Source organism: Spea bombifrons, chromosome 4 (genome assembly GCF_027358695.1).
Source record: "Spea bombifrons isolate aSpeBom1 chromosome 4, aSpeBom1.2.pri, whole genome shotgun sequence".
In the NCBI taxonomy this organism is placed as follows: domain Eukaryota; kingdom Metazoa; phylum Chordata; class Amphibia; order Anura; family Pelobatidae; genus Spea; species Spea bombifrons.
Window position 1 is genome coordinate 95,540,516 of NC_071090.1, and position 26,893 is coordinate 95,567,408.

The window sequence follows — 26,893 nt, forward strand, 5'->3', positions numbered from 1 at the left end:
TTTTGCAACGTGCATCCCATCAGACATTCAAAAAAGTTAAAAGCTAAAACTATAAAGTAGTTTCACTGCCCCTGTCACGAGGATTTTTGTCTACGTCTGAGTCTTCGTATTCAGAATCAATCTCAATTTTCACTTGAGGGACGGCACTCGTTGTGCTTCTGGGGTAGCTGATGGCGGGTGAGGACGGGCACGAGATCTTCAGGTGCAGTGTAATGCTGCAAAGAGAAGGAAGACACAACGGCAATTTAAGTTGTTTACGTGTGTAACGTTACATAAGCACCAGAACAACTTGCAGGGCTAGACAAGATTGTAAGCTTGCGAGCCGGGCTTTCTCCACCCAATGTATCGGTTTGTCTTAGTCTGTCAATTCTCGTCTTGTCAGACCCCTTGAATATATGTATTGTATTAAGCGCTGGGTAGATTGTTGCCACTATATAAATAAAGGATAATAATAATAATAATAGACTCCCTGAATTGCTGCCCAGGCCCAAGTCTGCAGTGAAGCCCTGGTTATGGTGGCCAGTGAGCCTGTTGGGTTCCAGTCATGGGCATTACAGGAGTATCAGACATCGGCCCAAACCAACACCAGTAATATCTCTCTCACCACTCCAAGAGTGTTGTCTCTGAGGAACCGGTGGGATAAGGTGTCATGTCCCATGCTGTGCTTCATCAGACAGCACCAGATTCCAGCAGTTGTGGTAAAGTGTCATGGAGGCACAGATTTTGCACTACAGATTCTACCTCCTCCATTAGCAAGAATGGGGTGGAGATCAGATTGTTTATGTGACAATGAGGAAGGAGTATCTTCTCACTTCAAAGATTTACGTTAGACAAGGCTAGGCACACTGATATCCCAAACATGCTTTGTGTTTCTTGCTGTTAGCACAAGCAGGTTATTCCTTGATAAATATTCATTTTTTCTTTATTCCATACAGATCTCAGAGTATGTGTTTAATTTATTTTCCCTAACTTAAGAAATCTATGAGGGACACTACACTTCACGTGACATATAGATTAAAGGTGACTGCTAATATTAAGGGAGAGAGACACACAGATTATACACTAGAGTGGTTACCCACCTGCGGTCCACATCAGACCCATTGGCAGAGGAGTCTGAATTTAAAGCACCAGAATGGCAGCCTCTATCCTGCAATGGAAACAAATATGAAGCTTGTATACCACCATAACAGCAGCACCATTCAGTTGGCTTCTACATTGATAAAAAAAAACACCTTTCAAGCGTTGCAGCAGAGTCACATCTTAGTTCCGACAATTTAAAAAGTGATTTCAATTGATATGCTAAGCAGACAATAAAGATTAGTATTAGTAAGTAGTTTAAAAGAACTACATTTTAAAGACTCACCCACAGGATGTATATGATGGCTCCAAATAATATAATATTTATATATTAATACTATGCAAAAGTTTTGGGCAGGTGAGAAACAATGCAGTAAAGTAAGCTTTGGAAAATAGACATGTTAGTAGTATTTGCATCATTTAACACAATGTAAAGAGAGTGAACAAGAGAGAAATATCTAAATCAAACCAATATTGGGTGTGACCAGCCTTTGCCTTTAAAACAGCATAGGAAGAAAACTGGGTGATGAAGAAAACTGGATGAGGAACAGCCAAACTCACTAACAAGATGAAGTTGCTGAAGACAGTTTAATGTCAAAAGTCATACATCATGGCAAGGCTGAGCAAAGCAACAAGACACAAGGAAGTTATACTGCATCAGCAAGGTCTCTCCCAGGTAGAAATTTCAAGGTTTCCAGATGCTCTGTCTAAGATCTTTGTAAAAAGCACAAAGTATGGGCAATGTTGAGGATGGAGTGTTTGGCAAAGGAAACACATGCAACACATCATGCTTAAATGCCTTTGCAATGGGAAGATCTCCAAAATGCAGTCTGTTCACCGGAGGGCTGGAGAACGGTACAAGAATGAGTGTTTGCAGGCAACATTAAAGCATGGTGGAAATTCCTTGCAAGTTTAGGGCTTCATTTCTGCAAATGGAGTTGGGCATTCGGTCAGAATTAATGGTCTCCTCAATGTACAGGCAGATACTTATCCATCATGCAATACCATCAGGGAGGCATCTGATCGGCCCCAAATTTATTCTACAGCACATCAATGACCCAAACATACAGCCAAAGTCATTAAGAACTTAATTCAGTATAAGAACAAGGAGTCCTGGAAGTGGTGGTACGGTCCCTGACCTCAACATCATCAAGTCTGTCTGGGACAAAGAGCGGGAAGAAACTGACGCTGCCTAAATCCACAGAAGAACTGTGGTTAGCGCTCCAAGATAGAAACATAGTGACGGATAGAAAACACGTGACGGCAGATAAGAACCATTAGGCCCATCCAGTCTGCCCAACAATGTTTGACAATCCACCTGACAAGGTTTCTTAAAATCTACCTAGATGAATTGATGCTGTTTTTAAGGCAAAGGGTAGTCACACTAAATATTGGTTTGATTTAGATGCATTATGTTTAAAGATAAAAATAAACTATTAACATGTCTGTTTTGAAAGCATGCTTAATTTACAAAATTGTTTCACACTTGCCTAACAATTTTGCACAGTACTGTATATATCTTCACTCCACATCCTTATGGCTTCTCTATACATGAATGTGGGCACCATTAACTCCATTATTCAGTCTCCATGTGTGGTGTATGTCTTTTACCTCATCACTGTCTGCGTCTTCTTTGCCTTTCTTCTTCTTGGTCTTGTCTTCCTGCTTTTTCTTGTCTTTTTCTGGCAAAATATCATCCAACCAAGCGAGATCATGCTGGCTGAACACCCAGTCCAGCATTTTCCTAACCATTATAAGACCGAGAATCTCCAGAAGAAAAAACATAACTCAGTGCATGTCCACTCCACATGTACAATGCTATCAACGATACATCTCCACATACTGTACAAAAGACCCTGAAACCTCAGACCACTTTTGTTAATGAATCAAGAACCATTTAAACCACATCTATGCTTCTAAAGTAAGATAGATGGTGTGCACACAAATGCCTAGTAGCAAATAATCTACCAGAAGGATGACAATACATTCTCTTGCGAGGTCACGGGGGGGCCTACTGGCATCTTATTCTACTCCTGGTGACCTATGTAGAAGTGCTTGAATAAAAGAGTTAAAGTTCTAGCCTTAAATAAAGGAGCCCATGGAAAATTATTACTTGCCTCCACACCACTGCACCAATGATATTCAATTTAGAACCTTCTGAACCATTATATTAACTTATTAATGGTTAATTTTACTTTTTTTCAACACATTATCCTCACCATAACTGGGAAAATGATTGCTGCTACCGTAGACTTCAGTATCCACAGAACTGCAAGGCAGACTATCTGAACAAGAGTGAAAAGATGGACTCGCCGTAGTGGTACGTGCCGAAGATATGCATAGTCTGGCTGGTGCTTTGCTGGCATCAAGAAGAGTTTACAGCGATCCCAGAACTGGAAAAGAAGAGGACAACACAAGTCAAGTCCAGCTAGAAACAAAATCTAATGTTTAATGGCAGGTATGCATGGAGTCTCAACAATCTAACAAACTATTGAACCTATAATTCTTGCAGTGCAGGAGCTAATTGCTTACAATAAGGGGATCTGAAACTGATCTACAGCCAGTTATTTTACTATTCATTTGTCAGGTCTCTAGATGTTGATCAACTACAGCTCCCAGCAATCTCATCCAATAGCTGAAGTACCCAATATGGCCAACTATGAATGGAATTCTGGCATGAGGTGAATTCACAGTTGCCCACCCAAATAAACAGCGCAGAACACACATCCTTCAAATGTTGGAGTATTAAATTTTCTCATGAACTCAAAATAATTAATTTGTAGAGGAAAGGTTAGGTTGTCTCACCTGAATTCCATTAAGTGACGCCACTCCCATGTACAGAAAGACGCCATAGAGGACCGGCATAGGAATATACTAGGGAAAAATATCACAAAAGGCTTCAGTAATAATAGTTAAGGAGGGATAGGCGGGAGGAGGAATTAACCTGTCGCTTTAGAGTTTTCCCTAACAAGGGACAGCCCTTGAGAAGTCTTGCGTACGAACATGACAAGTAGAGATTAAGGTAGTGGACAGGCAAATATCTTTAGATGAGCTGGTCGTGTATTTGGATCAAAGTTATCTACAATGCATATGTCCTAAGTGTCCTTCGAAGGAGGGATCCAAATCCCATTTTCCTCTAGTCATTTCTAGAAGCGCAGAATGTCTGGTGGGTATGTCAATAAATTATATATCAATATATATATATATATCAAGTGTACCTCTTTGTCTACTTCATATGTTGGGAGGTACAAAAATGCTCCAGTCCATTCAAGGTAGGACAAGCCGGAATGTGGCCACGGTTAAACGATTTTGCTAATTAACATGTAACTCTCCAATTAGCATACATTTTTTTCTTCATCTGCTATGAATTATGAAATCCTGATATTTTGGCACCTCTGCTTTAAGCATGTCAAACTACAAAAAACATTGCACATTTGCAAAACAGGGCTAGATGATGTTGGTAATTTGATATGAAAGAGCCAGCCTGTGTGTACATGTGATTTATGTAGTATTAAATGCACACACAACAACACGCAAAGCAATCCAACACCGCCTGTTGTACTACCTTAGGCATCATTGGAAAAGCAAAAGCATATTACAAAAAAATCCAAAAATGTACATTTCCTTTGTTGTGTTATGTTTTATATCAACTTTCTTGCAATGTGCAGTGTTATTATACCTTCAATACAGGAGCCAGAAAGACAGAGATCCCAGTCAGGACAAACACTATAATCCCGGTTACTCTCTGTTCCCTGATAAATACAAAAATACAATAGACGAACGTTAATTTGGCTTCTTCCATTTTTAAACTGAAAACAAGCATTACAGCAGAAGTGGAAATAAAATATGCATGGGACAGGTATGTGGCTATATAAATAAAATATAATAATAATAATAATAATAATGATAATATGGCTAAGGTAAGACAAGTCCAGGGACCAATTACGGTTTTAGTTATGGCAGCAACAATGAGAAGACTGGATGCTCTGAATGGTTCTAATCTGCTGTCAAAGTCTATGTTTGATTAAATCAACTTAATACATTCACCAAAATATACTAGCATTAGCAGAGTACTGAAACGGCCCCATGAGCAGACATACTTGGGGGTCCTGTGCACCGCACCCCTATGTGCCTTTGGTAAATGGACCTAGATCAAAGGGTAAGTATGTGCCTCCGTGGGATGTATGTGTCGTAAATCAAATGGTAAAAATCTCCAATAAATCCGTTAAGTCTCAGTTTGTAAGCAAAGCATTGTATGTACCGCGAGTGCCTACCTTACACCCAGAAATTGCGGCTGCTCCCCAGGAGCGCTGGTCTCTGTCTCCATCTTCAAGCTGTCAATGTGTGCGATGGAGATTACGGTGGCTGCTACATACCACGGCAGTCCCATGAAGGAGCAAACAGCCAGCAGAACCCCCACCCAGAAGAGGTCCAGGTGGTAGCCGCAGGCTTTCTGCAGCAGAAAAGTTAGGGAAAACAGAGCCATTAGACTTCTGCCGAGGAATCTAAAGATATACTCAGAGGAGCTCATCCCTGTCGTTCCTACCAAGGCAGGTCTCCATTGAACGCAAACTATTATAGGGTGAGTTAGGTGTTTCTAACTAAGCCGATTAATAATAAAGGATTCAATGACCCTTTATTTGTTAACTGGTTTTAATGGAGGTGAATGGCACATGGTTTACGATTAAATTACCTGCCTAAACAAAAAGGGTTACATAATTACAACCCAATTGCAATAAGGGCAATGCATAATACATTCTAAACATAATTTATTTTAATAACTACCAATAATTATAACAATTACTCATGCATTTAAGGGACGCTCAAGTGTCCCCGGCAGCCTCCTGAACAAAGAGTGCATATTAAAGTACTTTGTAATATGCATTCATCAAACCCTGGAAAAAGGTAAAGTAGTTAGATATCCAAGGGCCACTACTTTATGCTATAAATCCAAGGGCCACTACTCAATGCTAATCCTACTGGACCTCTCTGCTGCTTTTGACACTGCGGACCACCCTCTTCTCCTTCAAACTCTTCATGCTCTTGGTCTCCGTGATACCGCTCTCTCATGGCTCACTTCCTACCTCTCTGATCGTACCTTCAGCGTCTCTGTCTCCAGTAACACCTCCCCTCCCCCTCTCAGTGGGGGTACCCCAAGGCTCTGTTCTAGGACCCCTTCTGTTCTCTCCTTACACTTCCTCCCTTGGCAAACTAATCTCATCCTTTGGCTCCCAATACCACCTGTATGCCGATGACACCCATATCTATCTATCCTCTCCTGATCTCTCTCTCTTTCTTAGATCGTGTAACTAACTGTCTCGCCTCTGTCTCTGGACCTGGATGTCTGCACATTTCCTGAAACTCAGTCTCTCCAAAACCGAACTTCTCATCTTCCCTCCAACGCTAAGATTCCCCCATCAGTTTTCCTCAATGTTAATGGTGCTATCATCTCCCCGTCTCCTCATGCACGCTGTCTTGGTGTCACCCTTGACTCCGACCTTTCGTTCAACCCACACATTTTAAAAATTGGAAAAAGTTTGCCCCTCACAGCGCCATGTAAAGATGTGAGCAGAATTCCCTTGGCTTTTGTTTTGGAAAACAGACAGTATAAAGATGGTTATTTATTGCAAAAAAACATATTGTGAACCTTTAACTCAGGCACTTTATATAGTTGGCCTATTCTCTGGCGAAGGCCACTGGACTGCCATGACTTTGGTTAAACATACTTTTTGCTCTGGGCAAAGAATCATACCCTCAGTTTGTGCTCCTTTCTGTTGACTATGACCGCTGTAATCTGTTCATCCATGAAGATCAGGATTGTCACCAACAAGGCAGGTAGCGCACTGGCGAGGTAAATCCACCAAGGATTCTTACCAAAGGGGAATACAAACCATCCGCGATCAGGGCGTGTGGGCTTATGCGAGGAGAAGACATCCGAGATTAGGTCAAGTTAAATACAACATCTCAAGGAATGAATCACAACATTAAAAAATAAACTGTTAAATCAATTAAACACTTGGAGTAAAAATATGGGTCTTTGGAAACGTTCCATCCAAATTATGCAATTATGGATAAGCATAACGCACGTCACACTCCTAGAGTGTGGTTATCAGTCCTTATTACATTAGTTAACAGAGATCTTAAAAGGTGTTGTAATTTTAACAACTTTTTAACTAAACACAGCAATAGAAATACCATTCTTAGACCCATTGAGTGCCCAACCAAGTCCTATAAATAACATGTTATTCAAGTAAAATGTTTGCATCATTCATATTTTTTGAAAGGAGCTCCTAATTGTTTGTTTTTTTGGTTTGGTTGCGTTTCAGCTCCTTGACTGCTAAAGAGTGTGTTTAATGTTTTGTGGAACAGCACCTTTGATACATTTGGTTCTAAAGGTAGACTACTCTTATTACACTGGGTTCTAGTCCTGGTCTGTTCTTAGCACAAAGCTTGGTTCCCACCAAATTCTAGGGGTTGCTCAGTCTTTATGACATCAGGTTATAATGGTACTATATCACTAATAAATGAGTACAGCAGTAATGTTACTAAACTGTATTGTTACTAATCAACAGAAGCACTGCTCTTTTAAAGGTTCCCATAGGCTTCCATCATGACCCATGGTGTCAGTAGCCAAATGTTTCTTTGTGTCGAGCACTATATCATCTTAAAATATAACTTTTTCTTTAATGATTCCAAGTGTTCTCCCAATAGCAGACAATTAACTGATTGATGCACCATCTATACTCCAATATACTATCATGCAAATGAATGAAAAGCTAGATGCACCCAGCTTGCATCATCACAATGAATCCTTCTTTACCTTAAATTCAGTAGGCACATGCAGTTTGGGAGTATTTAATCCACAGAGTATGTCAAGACCAACAAAGATTAGAATGGACATGAAGATTGAGAAGTCACTAATAAGTTTACGCAGCTAAGAAGGCAGCATGTAGAAGAGAGAAGGAGGACAGGTTTAAGAAGCAGGTTAACAAGCATTAACATATAAATAACGAAAACACTCTGCATGTCCTGAATATACATATGTAACATGAATATGCTGCTAGCATTATATATGTATTTTTCAAATGGGTCATCCTCCTCCATGCTTTTCTCTGCGTGTCCTATATTTTAAAACATCTTGGTTTAAATATGAACTGGCAGAGGGTATAAATATTATAAGAAGCTCTCCTATCCTGCCTTAACAACATGAAAAATGAACTTAAGTCATTCCTGGCCTGAGAACATCTTATGATCACAAATGTATTGAACTTGAATGGAATGGCACAACTGTATGGGTGTGCAGTCTACTAGGATGCTTATAGATTCCTAAAAGCTTTCGTAACGTGGATAGCATTGACATATATGGCGACCATTGGTTAACAACAATGCATGCTGCTAGTCTCTATAGATGAAATAAAAGAGGATAGAAAGATGGGAGGAATACACTAGGGCTGACCTTTATATTACTAGGAACATGCAATTTTGGTGTCTCCAACTCAAAATATGCATCCACACCACAGAAGACTAGGATAACGATGACAATGGAAAAATCAGCCACCAGGGCACGCAGCTGTGGGGAAACAGGGAGAACACAGAGGTCAAAGGATGGTTTTGGAGACAAGAGGCTCTCTGGCAAGCAACAGGGACTTGGATTTGAAGTTGAAGTCTGCATCATACTAAACACAAGTTAAAAGACGCCATATCTTTTGTTGGTCAACCTAAAACACAACCTTACACACAGTATATGACAACTGAATAGAACCCAGATGCATCGCTGAGGCTAAATGTATAAAAGTATATAAAATGTATAAAAGTATAAAAGATTCATACTTTGATCTTTCCATTAAATGTAATAAGTACAATCTATTTCTTTGTTAGTAGAAGCTTAACGACATTATTGTCGTCTTCAGCTGCACCATGTATAACTGCAGCATGCACAGAACATGGGTGACATTAAACATACATAACAGCCACATGGGAATTAAAGTTCACACCACACCGCTCTAGACACTGGTGACCTGGCACATCTTTGTTTAGACAACCATCACCAACAATCTGTTTGGAAGAGATTTTTATAATTGAGTTGTTTTTTTATTACCTTAGTGGGAAAGTAACGACTGAATTTGAACTTCTTCAGTGTCAAGGTCATGGAGTAGGTTCCGAAGAATAGTATGAAGGACATGAGCGCTAGGTCGGGCACATAGTTACACGAGTTACCAAGAAGGCTGCCGCCATATTTCAGACACTCCTTCATGCTCAGCTGACTCCAGTCCAAAGCTGTATTGTTCATGGCATTGTACTTGGAATTCATGTAGGGAAGATAATAACCAAAATATTTTCAGAACAGAGCTGATCTCTTCCTTTATTTCCTATACCTAGAAACCACCAAGCGACGACGAACTGAAATACGTTACTTGATACAATATGTCACTGGAGAAAAGCCCAGTATAAGCAGCAATAAACGCATAGCAGCACTCACCCTTCACTCGGGTATGTAATGCAATCAGTAGATCCAGGCTTGTTACATGAAGCAGCCACTTCAACAAAGGAGGCAAAGAAAAAATCCACAGAAGGTAAAAGCCATCCACAGGCCTTACCCAAGGATACCGTAAGAGTTCAGCTAAAAATGAGCTTCATTTCATTGTAACTTATTGAGTGATGGGATACGGACAGAAAGGCAACCGCCTCGGATGTCATAATCATACGGGACATCAACCAACGTATTTATCATTAAAAGTTACTAAGTGTCTTATTTGTTTTCTATTCATTATCCTTTGCTGGACAAGCCCTTTAAATGATCCCAGTACTTTTTGTCTCATAATACTTGCTAAAAGGCAAAGGCTATAAACCCTACGGTTTATTATAGTATTTTTCATATTATGGTAGTCTAGTTTTATAGTATTCTTTTCTACTATTTTAGGGTTACAGCTTATTGTGGATTTGTCCTTAAGTATTTCTGTCTCACTTGAATGTATTACATTTTTTGTTGCTTGTTTCCTTGCACATGTCTCTCATTGATATATGTTAACCCTCTCTTTACCAGACGGGAAGTGTTACACACGCATGTCTCATTCTTACTAATTGTAACGTTTTTTGTAAATGTCTAGTGTCTATTCTTTAGCCAGCCAATGATTAGGTGACATCTGAGGCAAGAAACATGTTATTCGGTTGCCTTTATGTCCATATCCATTCGCTCTCAATAATTTACTTTTGAATGAGCTAATTTTTTAGCTGAACACCCAGTCTTATGAAAGCCTTGGATAGGGGATGTGGATGGCTTTTACCATCTCTGGATTTTTTTCTTTGAAATATGTTAAACCTTCTAAAAAAACATCACCATTGTGTTCTAATCATTATCATACCTTATTTAGTTGGATCCTTTAACACGACAAACATCACCTAAAAGGCGTTCCATTTTATTTTTTTTGGTAGAAATTCCGACTTTATAAACATTTTATAACTTTAGAAGCATGTATGTATGTGTTACATGATGGACTGTGGGTTTTTTTCAATGCTTGGTGTGGAAAAACTGATAGAAATATTCTCCAAAACTACAGGAGAGTGATGTGATTTAAAACTATAGTGTAAATGAATGGCTTGTACGTTAGAGGTGGTACAGACAGGTCTTGAACATTTTTTTTAGAGCTTCATTTATAATTGACACTCCAAGTTACACTATAATTAAGGATGGAGGAAAGGAAACAATTTACTAGGAAAGTAGCCAGACATCTGTGGCTTTCCTTATGTCTGAATGCAATGGACACAAATGATGACCAGGTTAGAACACAATATTGCCACCGTACATTACTTACCAAAGAGATGTTAGTGTTGTTTGGTGCAAATGGAGCTGAAGCATTGAATAAAGTCACATTCACTGCAAAAACAGAGATAGTTTTCTTTATAGATCTGCTCATAGGGCTAAACACAGTTTGATATTTCCTTATAAGCTCTGCAGCCTAAGGTAAGTACATGTTTATTTTCAATTTTGAACAATGCATATGTAAGTACTTGCATATACATTGATTTTTTAGCCCCCCCTTCAATGAGGAGGAATAATCATGTAGGTGCTATAAAATGTAGTAAAGTCATACATATCTCTACAAGGTAAGATTTGGGGAAATTAAAATATTTGCTTCAAAAATGTATGAGCAATAGTGTTATGGATGAGAATGCGGAGTCTTATCAATACAAACATTGCAGTATTTACAGAGCTGCACCCATCACACACCAGTATCCCACTAGCCCTATACACACACCAGACCATGTACACCAGTCTAAACAGGCTTCAACACAAACCACTCAGTACAGACACAGATAAACGAGAGGCGACCATTACATACTTCACATTAATACTCACTTGGTGAAAAGGACAGGAAGAGATATGCAAGAAATAAGAAGAAATGTGGCAGATATCAGTTACAATAGTCTCTCTCAACAAGAATTCACAACACTGTTCTTTAGGGGACAGGTATCCACTATTATTCTGGTTCCTGAAAACGTCCATTATGATCATGGGCGCATGGGGCTTTAATTAGCCTGGCTTAACGGGAGTTCAGGATCAGGAGCGGCTGAAGTGACAAACATTGACTAGACTCTCGGACGTGGTAAACTATAGCGCTTCTGAGAAGGATGTTGGCTAATGGGGAAGATTTCCATCGAGATATCTTCATATTAGGCAAAACTAGCCCAGAAATTCTACCGTCTTGTACTTCCTCTCTTTGTCTACAACTTGTAAATATTTTCAAATGGATGCATCATAGAGTTGATCCTTTGACACTGACAGGCACGCTGGCACTATCAGCATGTGTTATAAGTCCAGCCAAATGCATATCTGTGTATGTTCCATCCTACACATTCCATCACCTACCAACAATGGGTACATATTGGGGTGTATTCACTAAAAAGAGACTTGTGGTTTTAACCGTGTCACTTTACTATTCATTATGAAGGGCCAACACAGGCATATTTTTTCAGCAATTGGGGCTGAGCCGGCCCTGTATAATGTATAATTCAACAGATGATGTCAGCCCTGATCTTACTGCAGCAGAATCCAACTGGGGTTAGACCAAAACTCTGCCACCTTTCCATTTAGTGAATAAACCCCATAGAAAGGCCACATGAGGAACAAACGAGAGATCCAATCACAGGGAAATCTCTGAGAATATGACTGCACTAAGGTGCATCTAAAATTTCATTTTTAGGAGCATTATACAATTAAAGCTTATGTCATACATAAACAGACCTATAGCCTGATTGCATTAAACCTTGACTACCCTCATGTGGCCATATCTGGAACTGCAGGTCAAAAAAAGTAAAAATAAATAAATAATATGTACAAGGGTTTAGGAGGGCAAAGTACCTTTCGAACCTTTTGGCTCTATTAACAACTATTTGCTCACTTTCCACTGGTGCTAAAGGGTAAGCTACTTTCTGTGATTTCAGTTAATTTAGGAGGATTTTAATTGTTTTGGTAACCCTTGAAGGCTAAGCAGGACATATATTGATTAAAATAAAGTAAAATGTTTTATTGTTAAACAAAATCAGTTATAGATAATTATTTATATATTATTTTATTGTTCCTAGGTAGACTGATTCTAGGTGCACAAACAGGTTAGGGTTCCCCATATGGCAGACTATGCGTTCGTTTTAGTAGTTTCGCCCACTTCTTGTATGTTCCATGACATTGTTTATGTCCCACCTACCTGCAGTTTGGCAGGACCAGAGATTGTTGTGGCAAGAAACATAAAAATGTAAAATGTAACCATTTGGCAAATCAAATTTGCTCATCTTTCTTGATGAGCAAGTTTTGGACCATGGTCTTGCCTTTTTTAGGGGCAGATTTATGACTACCCCATGACATGCATGTTTAGATTCCCAGACATCCCAACAAGAAAAAAATAATTTCAGGGAAGTGGCTTTACCGGCCCCTGACCTCCTGCCACCAAACATGTATGATGGTCCTCCGGTGCCCTGTGCCCTGGTCCTCCTCTTTTTTAGATGGGCTCTGGAGAAACCAGGAGAGCGAGTGACACAGCGCGTGACCTGATTGGTCTCTCTTGTGCTAAAAACTCTCTCAGTTTTGTCGGTAGGTGGGCTTAAAGGTTCGTTAGCACAAAGAGACCAATCAGGACGCGCCACAGAGGAAGACTAGAGCACAAGCACACCTGAGAGGGAGCAGGAGAGAGCGTTCAATGGTCTCTTTCGCACTTGCTCTATTTCAGGGATGTCTGTTGCAGTTTGCAGGGGCCCGGGACCCACTATTAAAATGCGTGAGACCCCCCACACTTCCCAGGAGAGTAGGGATGTCTGGACTCCCTCTCTACATTAACCTTCTACCATTTCTGCAAGGAGGCTGTTCCACTGGCTTCTATCTTCTCAATAAAGTAAATTTTTCCAACATTACTCGAACAAAACAGCCTACTGTAAAATTAAGGCCTCTGAAAAATGATGTACTCATTCTGAAATATACATGAATGATGTATATGAATTATTTGCTTCACTTTCTGACTGTATCATTCATCTGTTGCATGGAAATCACTCTTGTAAATACTTTAGTAAATAACGCTCCAACTAATGGTGCGTGCACTGAAGATATTGATACTTTCCACCTCTGTGTATTGATCATCATTTCCCGCTTCTATATATACAAAATAAAACAGCAGCCAACGTATCCCCATATGTTTCCACTCACCTGGGTCAGGAGCCACACACTCGCATCTGTACAAGGTAACGTAGTCCGGTTTGAAGTCAGAATTGATGGGGTAGTACTTGAAGGCCCCAATCATCTTTTTGATGGCATCATAGATGAAGATGAAGCTTATAAGCGTTGAGAATCCCTCCTCTGTAAACCGTGTTATATACTTTATAATGAAGCTGGCATCAGTGGCGACCAAAATAAGGCACTGAAGGGCTGAGTGGAGACCGATCCACAGACGGAACTCCATGTAATCTATATCATTACTCCTACAAAGAGGTTTAAATACTATTAGTAACTATACTAATAAGATGCAACATAGACAGACAAAAAAACGATGACATGCTATATACTTTCAAGCACATATCTATTTTCTTCTTCTTTTTTTATTTTATAATAAGTTAGTTAATATAGTTAACTTGTTAATTGAAATTTCAGCTTGTGGCCTGTTGTCCATACTGGAAACTATGTTTAAAATGTCTGAGGCTGTGAAGGTTACGGTAGAAATTCCAAGCGATGGTGGCTGGGAGAAAATAAATTAGAGGTGATTTGCTTTAGGAAAAAGAAGCTGGCTTTTCTAGGGTTGCTAGAAAATACTTACTTGCTGAAATCAAAGAGAAGCTTCTCAAAGATGAGGATTGGCCCAGTGCTGCTTAGGATAATAAGAGGTTGGCCGGCAAAGAGACAAAACACTGAGCCTGTCATTGCCGTACCAAGAAAGCTCTCCATTACACCCTGAAATTCAAAGCGGTGCAGTTAGGGTTGAGCCATAAAGGTAGAGTAGCCACCTAGCCTGTATTTAACCATAAAAACATCAACGCTGGATCAATAATAACCCTATGAAGCAAGCCAAAAGCTTAAAATCTTATAGGGAATCATTGATCAGATGTTATTATTATAAACAGAGCCATAGGTAGAGAGAGAGTGAAGAGAAAAGGAAAGAGTCTGAATGCACTAAGGTGCTACATTTTATCAGAACAAATATACTGGTTAGACTTACATACACCGAGAGCCTTTTGCAACGCTACGTACCTGGTAGTTGTCTGTGGCATCTCCAAGCAGGCCCCCAAATGTTATGGCATTAGTTATACACCCGAGGTAGATGAAGAGAATGGCAGAAATTGACTGGATATGGAAAGCTTCGTAGAAATCACTCAGAAACCAGGGCAGCTTCCTCTTAATATCGAGATACAGCCCACCACAGAATCTGCGGGGAAAATAGAAGATGGTGGTCTACAGAATTCTTGAACTCTGAAAGTGTGGAATACACAAAAAGTGACTCTAAAATGAATGATCTGCGATGTGAATTTTCAATGAACAAACATAAAAAAGTAACTTTAACATGGATAAAATGACATGTACGCATTTGAAGAGAAAAATCAACATTACATAAAAACCCACTTTCAGGTGAGGTTTATTTTCTAGCAGTTTAACAAAGGTTGATGTCAACGACAACATAATATTTTCACCCTTCCTTGCTTTTCCATCAGGGTACTAAGAAGTCTGGAAAGCATCATTTAACCCTTTAGTAACAGGAACTGAAGTAAACGGGTATTAACAGAAAAAAATGGAAATTAATGTTATCTCTACTCACCTCCCAGTCCATGCCAGCTCTTCTCCAACTTCATGGGCAGAAGGCATCTCTCCATCTTCACTTCCTCCACCACCACTCCCCCCACCTCCAGCTGAACCATTCATTTGTCCAGCCTCATTTACAGAGAACACAGATTTTCTATTAAGAAAATAAGAGATTTATATATAATACCAAGAAACATGATTACATATATATTATATATTTACACGCACACACACACATATACACACTATATGTCATCACATCTTAGGATAACGTTTTCGTGGGGATCAGTTATTTAATTTACCACCACAGTTTGGCTTTTTAAGACAGATTCTTATATATATATTTTGCAACAGGTGTACAGGTGTGAAACGGCTTTGCACGCAGTACCTACCTCTGATCAGCTGATGGGATTTTCTTGGGAGGCTCTATTCGAATGGTTGGATCCCATTCACCAGGAGGTAGAACAATTACTTCATCCAGGAACTCATCAATTCCTGCGATAAGGTCCTCCCTATCTCTTGCTTTGTAAGCAACATCGCTAAACAGCTGGAGGAAACACATAAAAAAGCTAGATTATGCAAATAATCCGATGAGAATTTGTTCAATGCTTTGAGGCATCTTCATAACAATATGTAAAAAAGGCTGGAGCACAGTATTTAGCGGGGAGTAAGCAGTTCTTTGATTTTTCATATGTGTTCTAGGCCCTTTTTTCTGTATGTTTTCACTTATTGTTGTGGCTTCTTTGTTTCTTCTGGACTGGACTTGTTGACTGGATCACTGTGACCACCACTTTTGGACTTAATTATCCTTACAGGATATGCGAACATCAGAGGAGTGAGCCAAAGTTAATGAGAAGGGATTACCCTGTTTGTGTTTACACGTTACTTATAATTTACTTTTAAATAATATATTAAATAAATGCTTTTTTGCATTTAATTTTTTCAACTCTTATATTATTTATGTTTGCTGTTATTTTTGTATTTTTCAGTGACGTTAAGCCTCCACTGAGTAGCAAAGTGTCCAGGTATACAGAGGACTATGTAGGGTTATGGTAGAAATTGAATTAAAAAAAAGTATTTGATATAATATGATTTAGTCACTAAAGGCAGAGTTTACAGATCTGTGATTTCAACTACAGTAGAAGCTCACTGGGATTGGAAATTCATAAAGTATATTAAAGTCAAATGGGTCTGTTCACTAACAAGTCGAGTGGTCAGCTGACTCAAGTTTAGTCACATGCCCTTGCAAGCTAACACTCACAAAACAAGTGACATATTCACTTATCAGTAAGTTGTTTGTGAGGGCGTGCGAATGCCTGCATTTTTTTTCATGCATACGCTCGCCTCGCCTGAACGTAAAGTGCATGCAAATTGTTTTTTTTTTTTTTTTTTGCAAGAGCTTATGTGCGTTTGCTTTAGTAAACTTGTGAGTTGGAATTTTGTGGAGTTTTGCTGCCGCAAACACGTATTTTTGCCAGCTCGTAAGCACTCGCTGAATATCAATCAATGAAAATCTCACCAGTTGATATTGAATGTTAAAATCAAATAAATAATGTTACAAAATAATAATTTAGTGATGTCAGAGAGGTAATCCTAGTCATAACCATACGATATATATTATGAATACTGTATCATAAATATAAGTAATAACTAATAATAATTACTTACATCGTCAACCATTAGGGTTGCAATTGCTCTTCCGATCTCAGTGTAAGATTTGGCTTTTCCCAGAGGACCCAACAAAATAAACAGGAACCTGGTGGAAAGAGTTGATACAAAAAATAGAATTTAACTGATTCAAGGTATGATCTAAAAAAACTATTCACATGCTCTTCTACTAGAAACACTGATTATCATTACATAGAAACATAGAATTCCACAACAGATCAGCCTCTTTCGGACCATATAGTCTGCCCATTTTTCCTGATGTAATGACTCAAACTTTAATCAGTTTTTGGTCTTGTCATAGAGTCATGATAGCTTTAAGCTGACCCCAGGCGTATTTACATTCCATCAACGTATTAGCTTCTACCACTTCTGCTAAGAGACTGTTCTATCTATCTACTACCTTCTCAGTAAAGTAAAACTCTCTTACATTACATCGAGCCCTCTGATCCTAGTTATAAATTATGATCTCTGGTTCTAACATTTTTCCTACAGTTCTTGACATACATGTATTAAAAGCGCAGTAGATGATAATTAATTAATTTTTAGTGTAATATGATGCGTTGATTAGGTAATGTTGCAGTTTGATGTCTTGTATACAAAATGTTATGGTAGTACAGGTAAATATGTATAATTTAATAGTGTGAGGCAGGCATAATATATAATTTTGAATGTATGACAACGCAAATTACCCAGTAAGGCCTGAGGGTTTACATTAGGTTAAAAAGTGGGTAAACTATATGGTCAGAATGGCTATATTGGACATATCATTGAAATTCTTTAAACTTACCTAGTGGGCACAGGGACCTCCGTGACCCCTCCGAGCATTATAGACTGGACCAGCCGAACAAACGCAACAAATGGTTTGTCCAAAAAATCCACTTCTCCAACCAATACATTGGATGCCTCTGCATCCCGGGGAATCTTCTTAATAAATTTATTCCTGAGCTGGAAAGGGTATGGAGTGATATTTACAGCTTGTAAAGTCAGTGGTAATTTTGTGAACCGATGTAATGAACAGGCTAAATAAAAATCAACTTTTTCAGCAAATTTCGGCAAATATACATGCTTCATAAACTAACCCTCTAAGTGCCATTGGAGTTATACAAAATTAATAGCTTTTCATACCATTTTGGCATTGCCTTTTAAATAAATTTGTTCCTAATCTGAGTCTTTTCTGGCATTGTTTCATGAATTTACATATATGTAAAAACATTCTCAATGACACACAACCCCTGCATGCATTTCATCATCCATAAGCTATAGTATTATTAGTCAACTGATGTCAGTACTGTCCAAGAGCTGCGGACAAACTGGTCTGATATGTAACAGGCATGTGCATTGCGTGTAATAGTGTTTAAAAGCACTGATTGTTTAGGAATTACATAACTGCAGGTACAACAATTTCTATAACATGTCAGCAAGAAGTTTCCCCTGCCAACGAATATATAATAAACATACTGTATGTATTTCTGTCACTACAAACAGACCAGCAGGGATTTTACTTTAAAGAGACATTATCTGTCGCAAATTTAAAGGTGGAGTAGTATAGCATAGTATAGTAGTATAAATGTCAGCTGTTGATGCAATCACGTAAGTCATTAAAGAGAAGAAGAATCATTTTATTTAAATAGTTTAATTAAAAAAGCATGTTTTTTTTTAAGTTATAAAGACAATAACTAACACCATAGTTCTAATCTACAACAAGAGATATTCCATGATTTCATAAACATTCTGTAAAGATGCCTTGCTGGGAATACATAAAGTTGCTGTTAAGGAAACAGCCTAGTGTAGATCCTTTTAGTCTCACAAAGACGATAACAAACAAAATGAATTCTCACCATGAAATTCGAATATACTGTGTATAAACTGGGGATCTGTCAGTAGAGGGGGCTGTATGGCTTATACAAATCTTACTGCTCATAAAGATCACTGGTAGTATGTATTGTAAGCGTGAGGCACAACCAGGACACTTTCGGCACTAGGACTAGTGGAACACCCAGAATCTCGGGAGCTTGACAATGGTGCAAAATCCTCCCTATTACCAGGACAAGGTAAGTAGATCACTAGATGTCATGCTTCTCCTGTTGAAGTCCTTTGTAAATAACGATTGTACCTTGTAGGCTAAAGAAATGCCACCTTTGTTGTCATGCAACCTTTAATTTAATATTCTTATTAGTTACTGGCAAGTGTGTTTCTATGAAAATGTGGAGAAGAAAATACAATTTTACAGCGATGGAGCCTGTTCTTCAGGTAGAACATAAGGAGTTGTAGTATCAAATAAGTGTCAGTGGTGTATGTAGCAGAATATAGCATATACAGTACAAAGGATTTTCCTTTCATAAGGAAAATGAATGAAGAAGGAATGAAGATTAGTTTTACAAAAATGAATATTTGGTGTATAGAATATGATGATTACTTCCCTGCGTTACAACTAATAAAAGAATAAATACTCCTAATAATTCCCAATGGATTTTGGACTTATTACCTGGTCTGAACTTGGCGCGTCTGAAATGTCATTCATACTCCTGCTCTGAGCATGACCTAGAGAGAAACAATGAATCTGGACTGTAACAATGTGTAACTTAACGTTACTATAAATCACAACAACATAAAGCATTCTATAACAAAGTATATTTGTTGTGATAAACAAATATACTGAGCAACTTTTATCCCCTCTCTTAGACTGCCAGAATACATGTGAACAAGAAGCAATAGGAGCCCCCTTTTAAAAAGATGGTAGACAGTTTGGATATGGTTCTCTTGCACAAATAGCTCACAGTAAGGGGATCTTTAAAGCAGAGAGATCTACCTCTCACAATGACAGCACAAATTATGGGATCCGGTAGCATACACACAAAGCATACAGTAATGCGAACACTTCTTAGTATGCACAAAGGCTTCTCTTGTCTTTCCTTAAATGTTATACAGTACCAGGATGTTTCTCTTTTACATAGAATGCATAACATATATAATAAACAAATCTCACACACTTGATATCATCTTCATAGAGCTGCTACTCATGAAACAATGAAACTTACGCAGTCTTCCATAGTTTGAACTCTGTCTCACTCTTAGGTCTTCTGTGGAGCGATGAAACTGACTTCCAACAGGAGCGCTTGGAACTGGAATGCGGTCTAGAAGAAACAAAAAATACATTGATGCACCACAAAGGTGTTTCTGTCTTTAACATGAAAGATTGAAAATAATATTCTTATTCAAGTCTTTCATAAATATATGTTACCTTTAAACTAAAACTACTTGAACTGTTTGCAGGATCTACTGCAATCATGTAATTCACTCACTTGTGCTGGAAGAGACAGACTTTCCGATGTCTGCCAGTGACCTATGGATGGGCTTCTTGGTTTGGTGCCTATGTTTTCTCAGCAGGACATGACTTATTTTCTCCCTGAGTTCTGGCTTTAGCATTCCATCCTCTACCTGCTTCTCAATGATGTCATCTATAGAAGAAATATTGGCATAGGTTTACCTTAATATAAGTCAAAGTTGTTAGGGTTACGGCTAATCTATGCTCAACGAACAGTCTCACAAATGGACCTTTCCCACAAAACCATGTCAAATATGTCATCCTATCACAACAGGGCCTCTCTATGGACTACTTTATAAAGGGTGGAAACCCAGCACCCTGTACCCTACAATCTAATAAAGGTTGTAGAACTACCCTAAAGTAACATTCATGTTTCTCACACCACATAGAAAAGCATGGGTAATTCACAACCCGTAATGGTATTGTGCTCTATATAAAATATTATGCCCACTATTATTTTTTAATCTGATCAATCCCATGTTACACTTTGTTAGGAATATAGGACAAAACAGATGAATTGTGGGCAGCACATTATGCGCCTGTTCATTTATATCTGATGTGTATTTTGTTCCTAATAACAGCTGTTATTATAATTAACACAAGACAAACAATTCCAACAAACAGAAATATTGTATTATGTGCACTGGAAGTGATAAATTAATCCTTTGACTATTTAAATATTGCGGTCAGATTGGTCTCTTTGTGACTTTTGCAGAAAACTAGGCTTTGTGTCTTCATTTGACCACTTTTCATTTAATGATTTTTAAAAAGTTAACATTTAAAGGGTCATTTCATAGATGCCAAATATGCTTCTGTTTAAAAATATGTTGATTTTAGGACTGGCATAGTCCGCCAATATCAACATCAGTCCCTCGACCTGTCTATGATGTCAATCCCCAAGGTGTTCATTCCTTCTTTCCTGAGACTCTCCATAAATAAAGCATTCTCCCACACAGCCGTTACCTTGAAAATAATGTATGGACATTCAGGGTGATGATGTTTGGGTTTACACCAATGTAGGACCCCAGTGCCCCTTCATTGGCTGGACCTCAGATGGGTATAGCCTCCCCATATGGGGAAAGACTGTTCCCATTGATGGTGGCCTAACCGTTGGTGATCAGGTCCGTGGGTAAAACATTACTGAAGGAAGAAACGTTTAAAGTGCTTTCCAAGAATTCCAGGGGCGTTTTGCAAATGAAAAGCAAAAAAACTTTGCTTCATCAAAAGCAGGCAAAGGTGTTTTAAAGCCTTCGTGTGGCAGTGGAGGTGAAAGTTCTTAAGGCAGGCGTACATGCTGGAAATATTCCACACACACTAAATATGTGAGATATTATGCAAACTGATTATTACGATTTCACGGAAATTAGTGAACCATATTTTAAAGGGTAATATGTCATATATACGTAGTTTTAGGCTCTATTTTAAGGTTGTCCTGCCCTCGGTTCTCCTTTTTTCCAAAACAAACAGTTTTTGCAACCCTGGAAGTCTTCAGGGTAAAGTAGCTTGATTCATACCTACAATCTGTGGTAGAGAAAAGCCATCTAAATCCAACATGACAGTTCCCGTCTGGAGACACGTCCTTAGCTCAAATAGACTATGCAAAGACAGAGTAGATACATGTGGCTTGCTCCACCTTTCTCCTCCCTCTTCCACCTTCTCTTCAAACTTTATCCACCTGCACAATGACAAAGACGTCAAAAACTTGAAAAGAAAGAGCACAAGTTGAACAGTCTAAAGTGAATATCATTTTATAAAATCTTATACAATTCAAAGTGATGTTTCCTAAACTAGTTTACAGAAGCTAGATATTTTAAATATGTTTTACCATTAATATATGTATACCATATGTTATATGAACATTAACTAAAAACATAAGTTTTTTTTAAGTCCCTTTACACTATATACAGTATATCATTTTATTTAATAGTAAAAGGGAAAATGTGTGAATGATATGGGTCTATTCTCAAGTTTTAGTTAGATGACCCCCTCCTTTAATACATCTATCATTACTTTTCCTAGTTAATTTCTGGTTAGTAAGGTATTCAGTCACTACTGCCACCATATTCTTTGCTGAGTGCCGGGATACGATGATGTCGTATCCTGATGCCCAATCTCTGAAAGGTGTGTGGCCCCCAGTAAAGTGCTATGGAGGCTGTGTTGACTCCATAGTGTAAACGGGCCAGTTGGAGACATCAGAGATTTGTCTTGTAACCAGTCCACTGACCAGCGGCAGAAGAGCCCTGAAGCTGCTGCCCTAGGCTTAAGCCTAGTCTAGGCCTGAATGTGGACTTCATCAAGACTCATCTTGGGGAAAACTTTGAGTTTCCTTTTCATTCATTTTTCCATGGAAAGCTGCAATACACATTGAATTGACTGACGGTGTGAAACGATCAACCTGATGTTCTCACTCAAAACTGGCTTAGAACAGAAAATTCTATATGGGTCACAACCAGTGAAAAACTGTATAGTGCTCGTTCACTGTCAATTACTACACAGCTTGCACCATTGAAAGAGGCCTGGAGCAATGTCTGTGCTGAATAACCCCGGTATATAACATATCCTAAATGAAAAGTCAAGTGTGTTTAGATTTGCACGTAATTGAGCTTAGTTACCATTAAGAAGAGTACTTCGATCTGTATTATGTTGTAAACAATAAGGATTTTAATAGTAATATGGAATCGAGGCCTGTGCAGCCACCCAACTAATCTGCATCCTGGGGAGAATATGACCAATTTCTTCATACAATGCTAATCCTGCTAAAATTGTTTTTCTCGTTCCCGATTTGTAGAAATTGCGTGACTTGCATTATGGATTATTATAGGACTAGCAACGATTGAGGGGCTGAAGAAACTTTTTTTCTCAGAAAACTAATTTCTAAGCAGAGGCACCAAGTAGCAACATAATCCTAATCCCACTAAACAATTCATGGCTGTTCTCATTCGGTGTTATGGTTTCTGACTTTTTTGCCCCCCCCTTTCAAATAAGAAAACACTATATGAATACAATATCATGACATACTTCTTGTTAGCACGGTGTGGCAATGTGTTCCACACTTGATTGGAATACAAAAGGGTTAAATCACTGCTCTATTACAGTAAAGGAGCTGTTCCACAAAACATGAATTGCTCTTTCTACTGTGCCAAACAAATAAACCTTCACAGAGCTGACATGTTATTATTTTCTATGAGGGGTTAATTGGATAGCACTTAAAAAAAAAGAATTCAGTTTCTATGGCAACCTGTCAGTGTCTGTTTTTAGTGTCACATGACAATTAAAACCTTCCAGAAAAGAAAAAAAAATGAATGAGGAGAAATTTTACTCAATTAAAGAATAATTAGTTTGAAAGGTTTGAGCATTTATCACTACAAGGAATGACGTTTCTAAAAGGGTTTGGTAGAGTAGGCCGAAAACACCAACAAAATACACAGTCACATTAGAGGACACTTTTGTGTTTTTTTTTTGCTGTGTAGACGACACTTTTTTCAGTGAAGCTCGTCAGATGTGCGTAACCTGTCACTTCTTTTTTTGGTTTCATGAGAAATTATTATATTCTTAAAAATATGGCTGCATTTATCGAAAATTATGGCTCTTTATGATAATTTGGAAGTTAAAATAATGTATTAATGGGGGATAATGGGGCAGGGGAGCAATTTTCCTCTAAGCTGCTCTGAGTTAAAACATTTCTCCAGTAGAAGAAGCTTTTCGTGTGTTTTAATACTACATACAATCACTAGGCTTTCTAGAGTAACAATACATTTACTCCAGGCCATTTCTATGCATTTCCATCAGCAAATATGAGCTTGATCTACAAAGTATGCCCTAATTGTGCTATCAACCGAATATCATTAGGGCTTTAGGCCGTCTTTGCCAGAGGGCAAAAAGGGGCAGCTTCCCAGGGCCCAAACATCATCAAGGGCCAATGCACAGTTTCCTCATTGATTATCTTTCAATGACTTGGTTGAACCCTGCGTGCAAGAATAGAGGCAGGCAAACTGCTATGGAAGTTACGTAAAACTGAGGAGGAGAATACATTCTACACCCCCTCCCAGCGTCTGGCTATTGGTTCGTTCCATGAGCACTTCCTTTCTAGGGAATAAGCACAGGTTGTGCTTCCTGTTGCACTGTGTGTATGAATGTGTCTGATTGGGTAAGACAAAAGTTGCCTGCTTTGTGGGAATGCCCCATTTTGTGTGTGAGGGAGGGAAATTCAGTCTCACTCTCCTGAGTGAGTGCATTATACTTTCATTACATTCATGAGCTTGATACATTTTAGTTGGTTTATAATATCTATTTATATTTATATTATAATATTTATAACAGCTAGCAATATCTGGAATATTGGGAATGTTCATAACAAATGCAAATGCTTCATTTTATTAATCTGTAAAATATCCCTAAATACACACAAAGCTGTGACTTTTTTGTATCTGATATAGTTTAAGCCCAGTAGAGTACATGCCAGGGGCCCAGCAGCATAGCTTTGTCCAGGGTCCACATTAGACTTAAGATGGCCCCGTTACTGGATCACTTGGCTGAATGAATCATACTGAATACCTAACATTAACTCTTTAATAGCCCATTGTGAACGTTATATGTAGCTCATCACCAAATGTGTTAACCAAATGGCTCTAATTCCAGTGCTTCTGGAAAGCTTGACTTGTTATTACTTAAAGATATGCTGATTTCAGTCACCTGCATTCAAGCAGGGATATCAACCATATCATACTGGCAGCAAAAGCACCAACTGGGAGCCTTATATATAATTACGTCAGAGTAGAATGAGAAGAAGTCAGCACCAGACCCTGAGAATCTCCCCTTCTCCCTGAGACTCAAGGTCAAACCCCAAGGGTTCCAAGGTATGCGAATGATGTCCTCCTTGTCCTGTTTCAAATAACTTCTACATAAACACCCCCCTAATATAGAAGTCTGCTGTCAGACAGGCCGATGGAAGCTCAGCTCCTGAGGGTGACATTCTGGACGGGGAATAAGAAGGTATTACTTGCCGGGTAAGTGTCCTAGAGAGAAAATTCCTTGTGGATTTTAGATTTTGACTTGTTAATCTCCCTGTTTAATAAAGTAAACCTTTCTCTGGGTTCATTTAATACTTTCATTACAGTTTAAAGCAGGATTTGTGCCATTTTAGCACTGAATGTATGCTTTTGTTTCATTAGTATGCTAATTTGTTTTCAGACGCCACAAATTACTTATTGATTTAACTCCTCCTCTAATTACTTTGCTCCACAGTCACTGTAATTAAAAAAATAACTATGACTTTTAATACATATCTGTTTATAATTCTTCGTATTACAACTTTTCTTTACTTTTTTCTATTTGACCTGCCCTAACCTTTTTTCTTTTTTTTTCTTTTTCTAAACAGTTGTCACCTAACTCTCCATTACGGGTTAAGAATCATGGGAAATGTAGTCCAAAAACAGCTGGTGGGCATCTCTACTGTCCGCTGGCTATTTTCATGAGGACTGCAGTGATATGTGTACGGTGTATATCAATGGAAGGATCAGTTCTTCACATAATGTTAACATTTATCAAATATGCGATTTAAGTTTATTATATATATATATTATATATATCCATGGAAAAAATAGGAGCATTAGCAGGACTTCATATTAAAGTGCAAAAAGATTTCTTAGTTTAGGTCATATTGACGTTTCTCCTATACAGAGCCTTCATCAGGACATACCATCATTCTGGGGACATTTTATATATATATATATATATATATATATATATATATAGATACATAGATACGCACACACACATATATATAAAGCATGTTCAATACGATATACATAATTTTACGGCAGGTACAAAGTAAATACAAAATTCCTATTATTAGAAAAGCCTGTTTATAGCATTCACATACATAAATATATAAATATTCTGGCTGGGATGTATATTTCATATTTAGGTTTCATGGAAGAAACTAAACATTTGTAAAAAGGAATCCACTGGATGTCAGCAGAGGGTCAAAATATCAATTTCTGTCAAGGTAGACAATATTTTATTCCACTGGATATCGATAACAACATCATTTGGATGATATTCATGTTTACAAATAGATGTAAAGGTGTCTCGTTACCTTGCAGTCTCCTTCCACTCAAGTTCATCCCCATCATGCTGCAAGGTATCCATCTCTGTGAACAAGGTGGGATTTGGGGTCTCATCATCTCCTAAGATGTACCGCAGGCGCTCCGCTGCAGGAGACACTAAGAAAACAAGAGAAGATGCCACGGAGAGTCAGCATATGGATTCAGAAAGCTTTTATGTTTCCATAAAATGGACAATAAGTAGGGGTCTTTGAACAGTCAACAGTAACCACAGCTGTAATGTGAGTAAAAACCAGTCATATCCACAATAGGTATATGCCACCATATGTTCCAGTATCACCTGAAGACACAGTCCTCTAGGGTGGGGATAATTCATACACAGGTGATTTTATTGGTTTTCATGTGGTCAAAATCCTTGTTCTGCTGAGCACTCGCTGAGCAGTTCTTTTCTCCAGCCTCTGCTTGAGTGGCTTTCCGTTTTCCCAG

At 38.4% G+C, this 26,893-nt stretch overlaps 1 protein-coding gene across 1 annotated transcript; it reads right to left on the reverse strand.

The window, feature by feature from the left end:
- SLC4A5 (solute carrier family 4 member 5) lies at nucleotides 1-26,558 on the reverse strand. The gene is made up of 23 exons (XM_053464588.1): nucleotides 26,440-26,558; nucleotides 21,857-22,017; nucleotides 20,320-20,475; nucleotides 20,056-20,151; nucleotides 19,503-19,558; nucleotides 17,805-17,962; nucleotides 17,018-17,105; nucleotides 15,742-15,896; nucleotides 15,366-15,503; nucleotides 14,804-14,978; nucleotides 14,373-14,506; nucleotides 13,769-14,040; nucleotides 10,890-10,951; nucleotides 9,176-9,376; nucleotides 8,534-8,647; nucleotides 6,830-6,991; nucleotides 5,352-5,530; nucleotides 4,757-4,829; nucleotides 3,883-3,951; nucleotides 3,297-3,470; nucleotides 2,689-2,844; nucleotides 1,080-1,147; nucleotides 1-215 (listed from the first exon to the last, which is right to left on the reverse strand). Exons 1-23 carry the CDS (start codon nucleotides 26,490-26,492, stop codon nucleotides 50-52), a joined length of 3,066 nt encoding a protein of 1,021 aa, XP_053320563.1. The 5' UTR covers nucleotides 26,493-26,558; the 3' UTR covers nucleotides 1-49.
- Nucleotides 26,559-26,893: the final 335 nt, after the last annotated feature.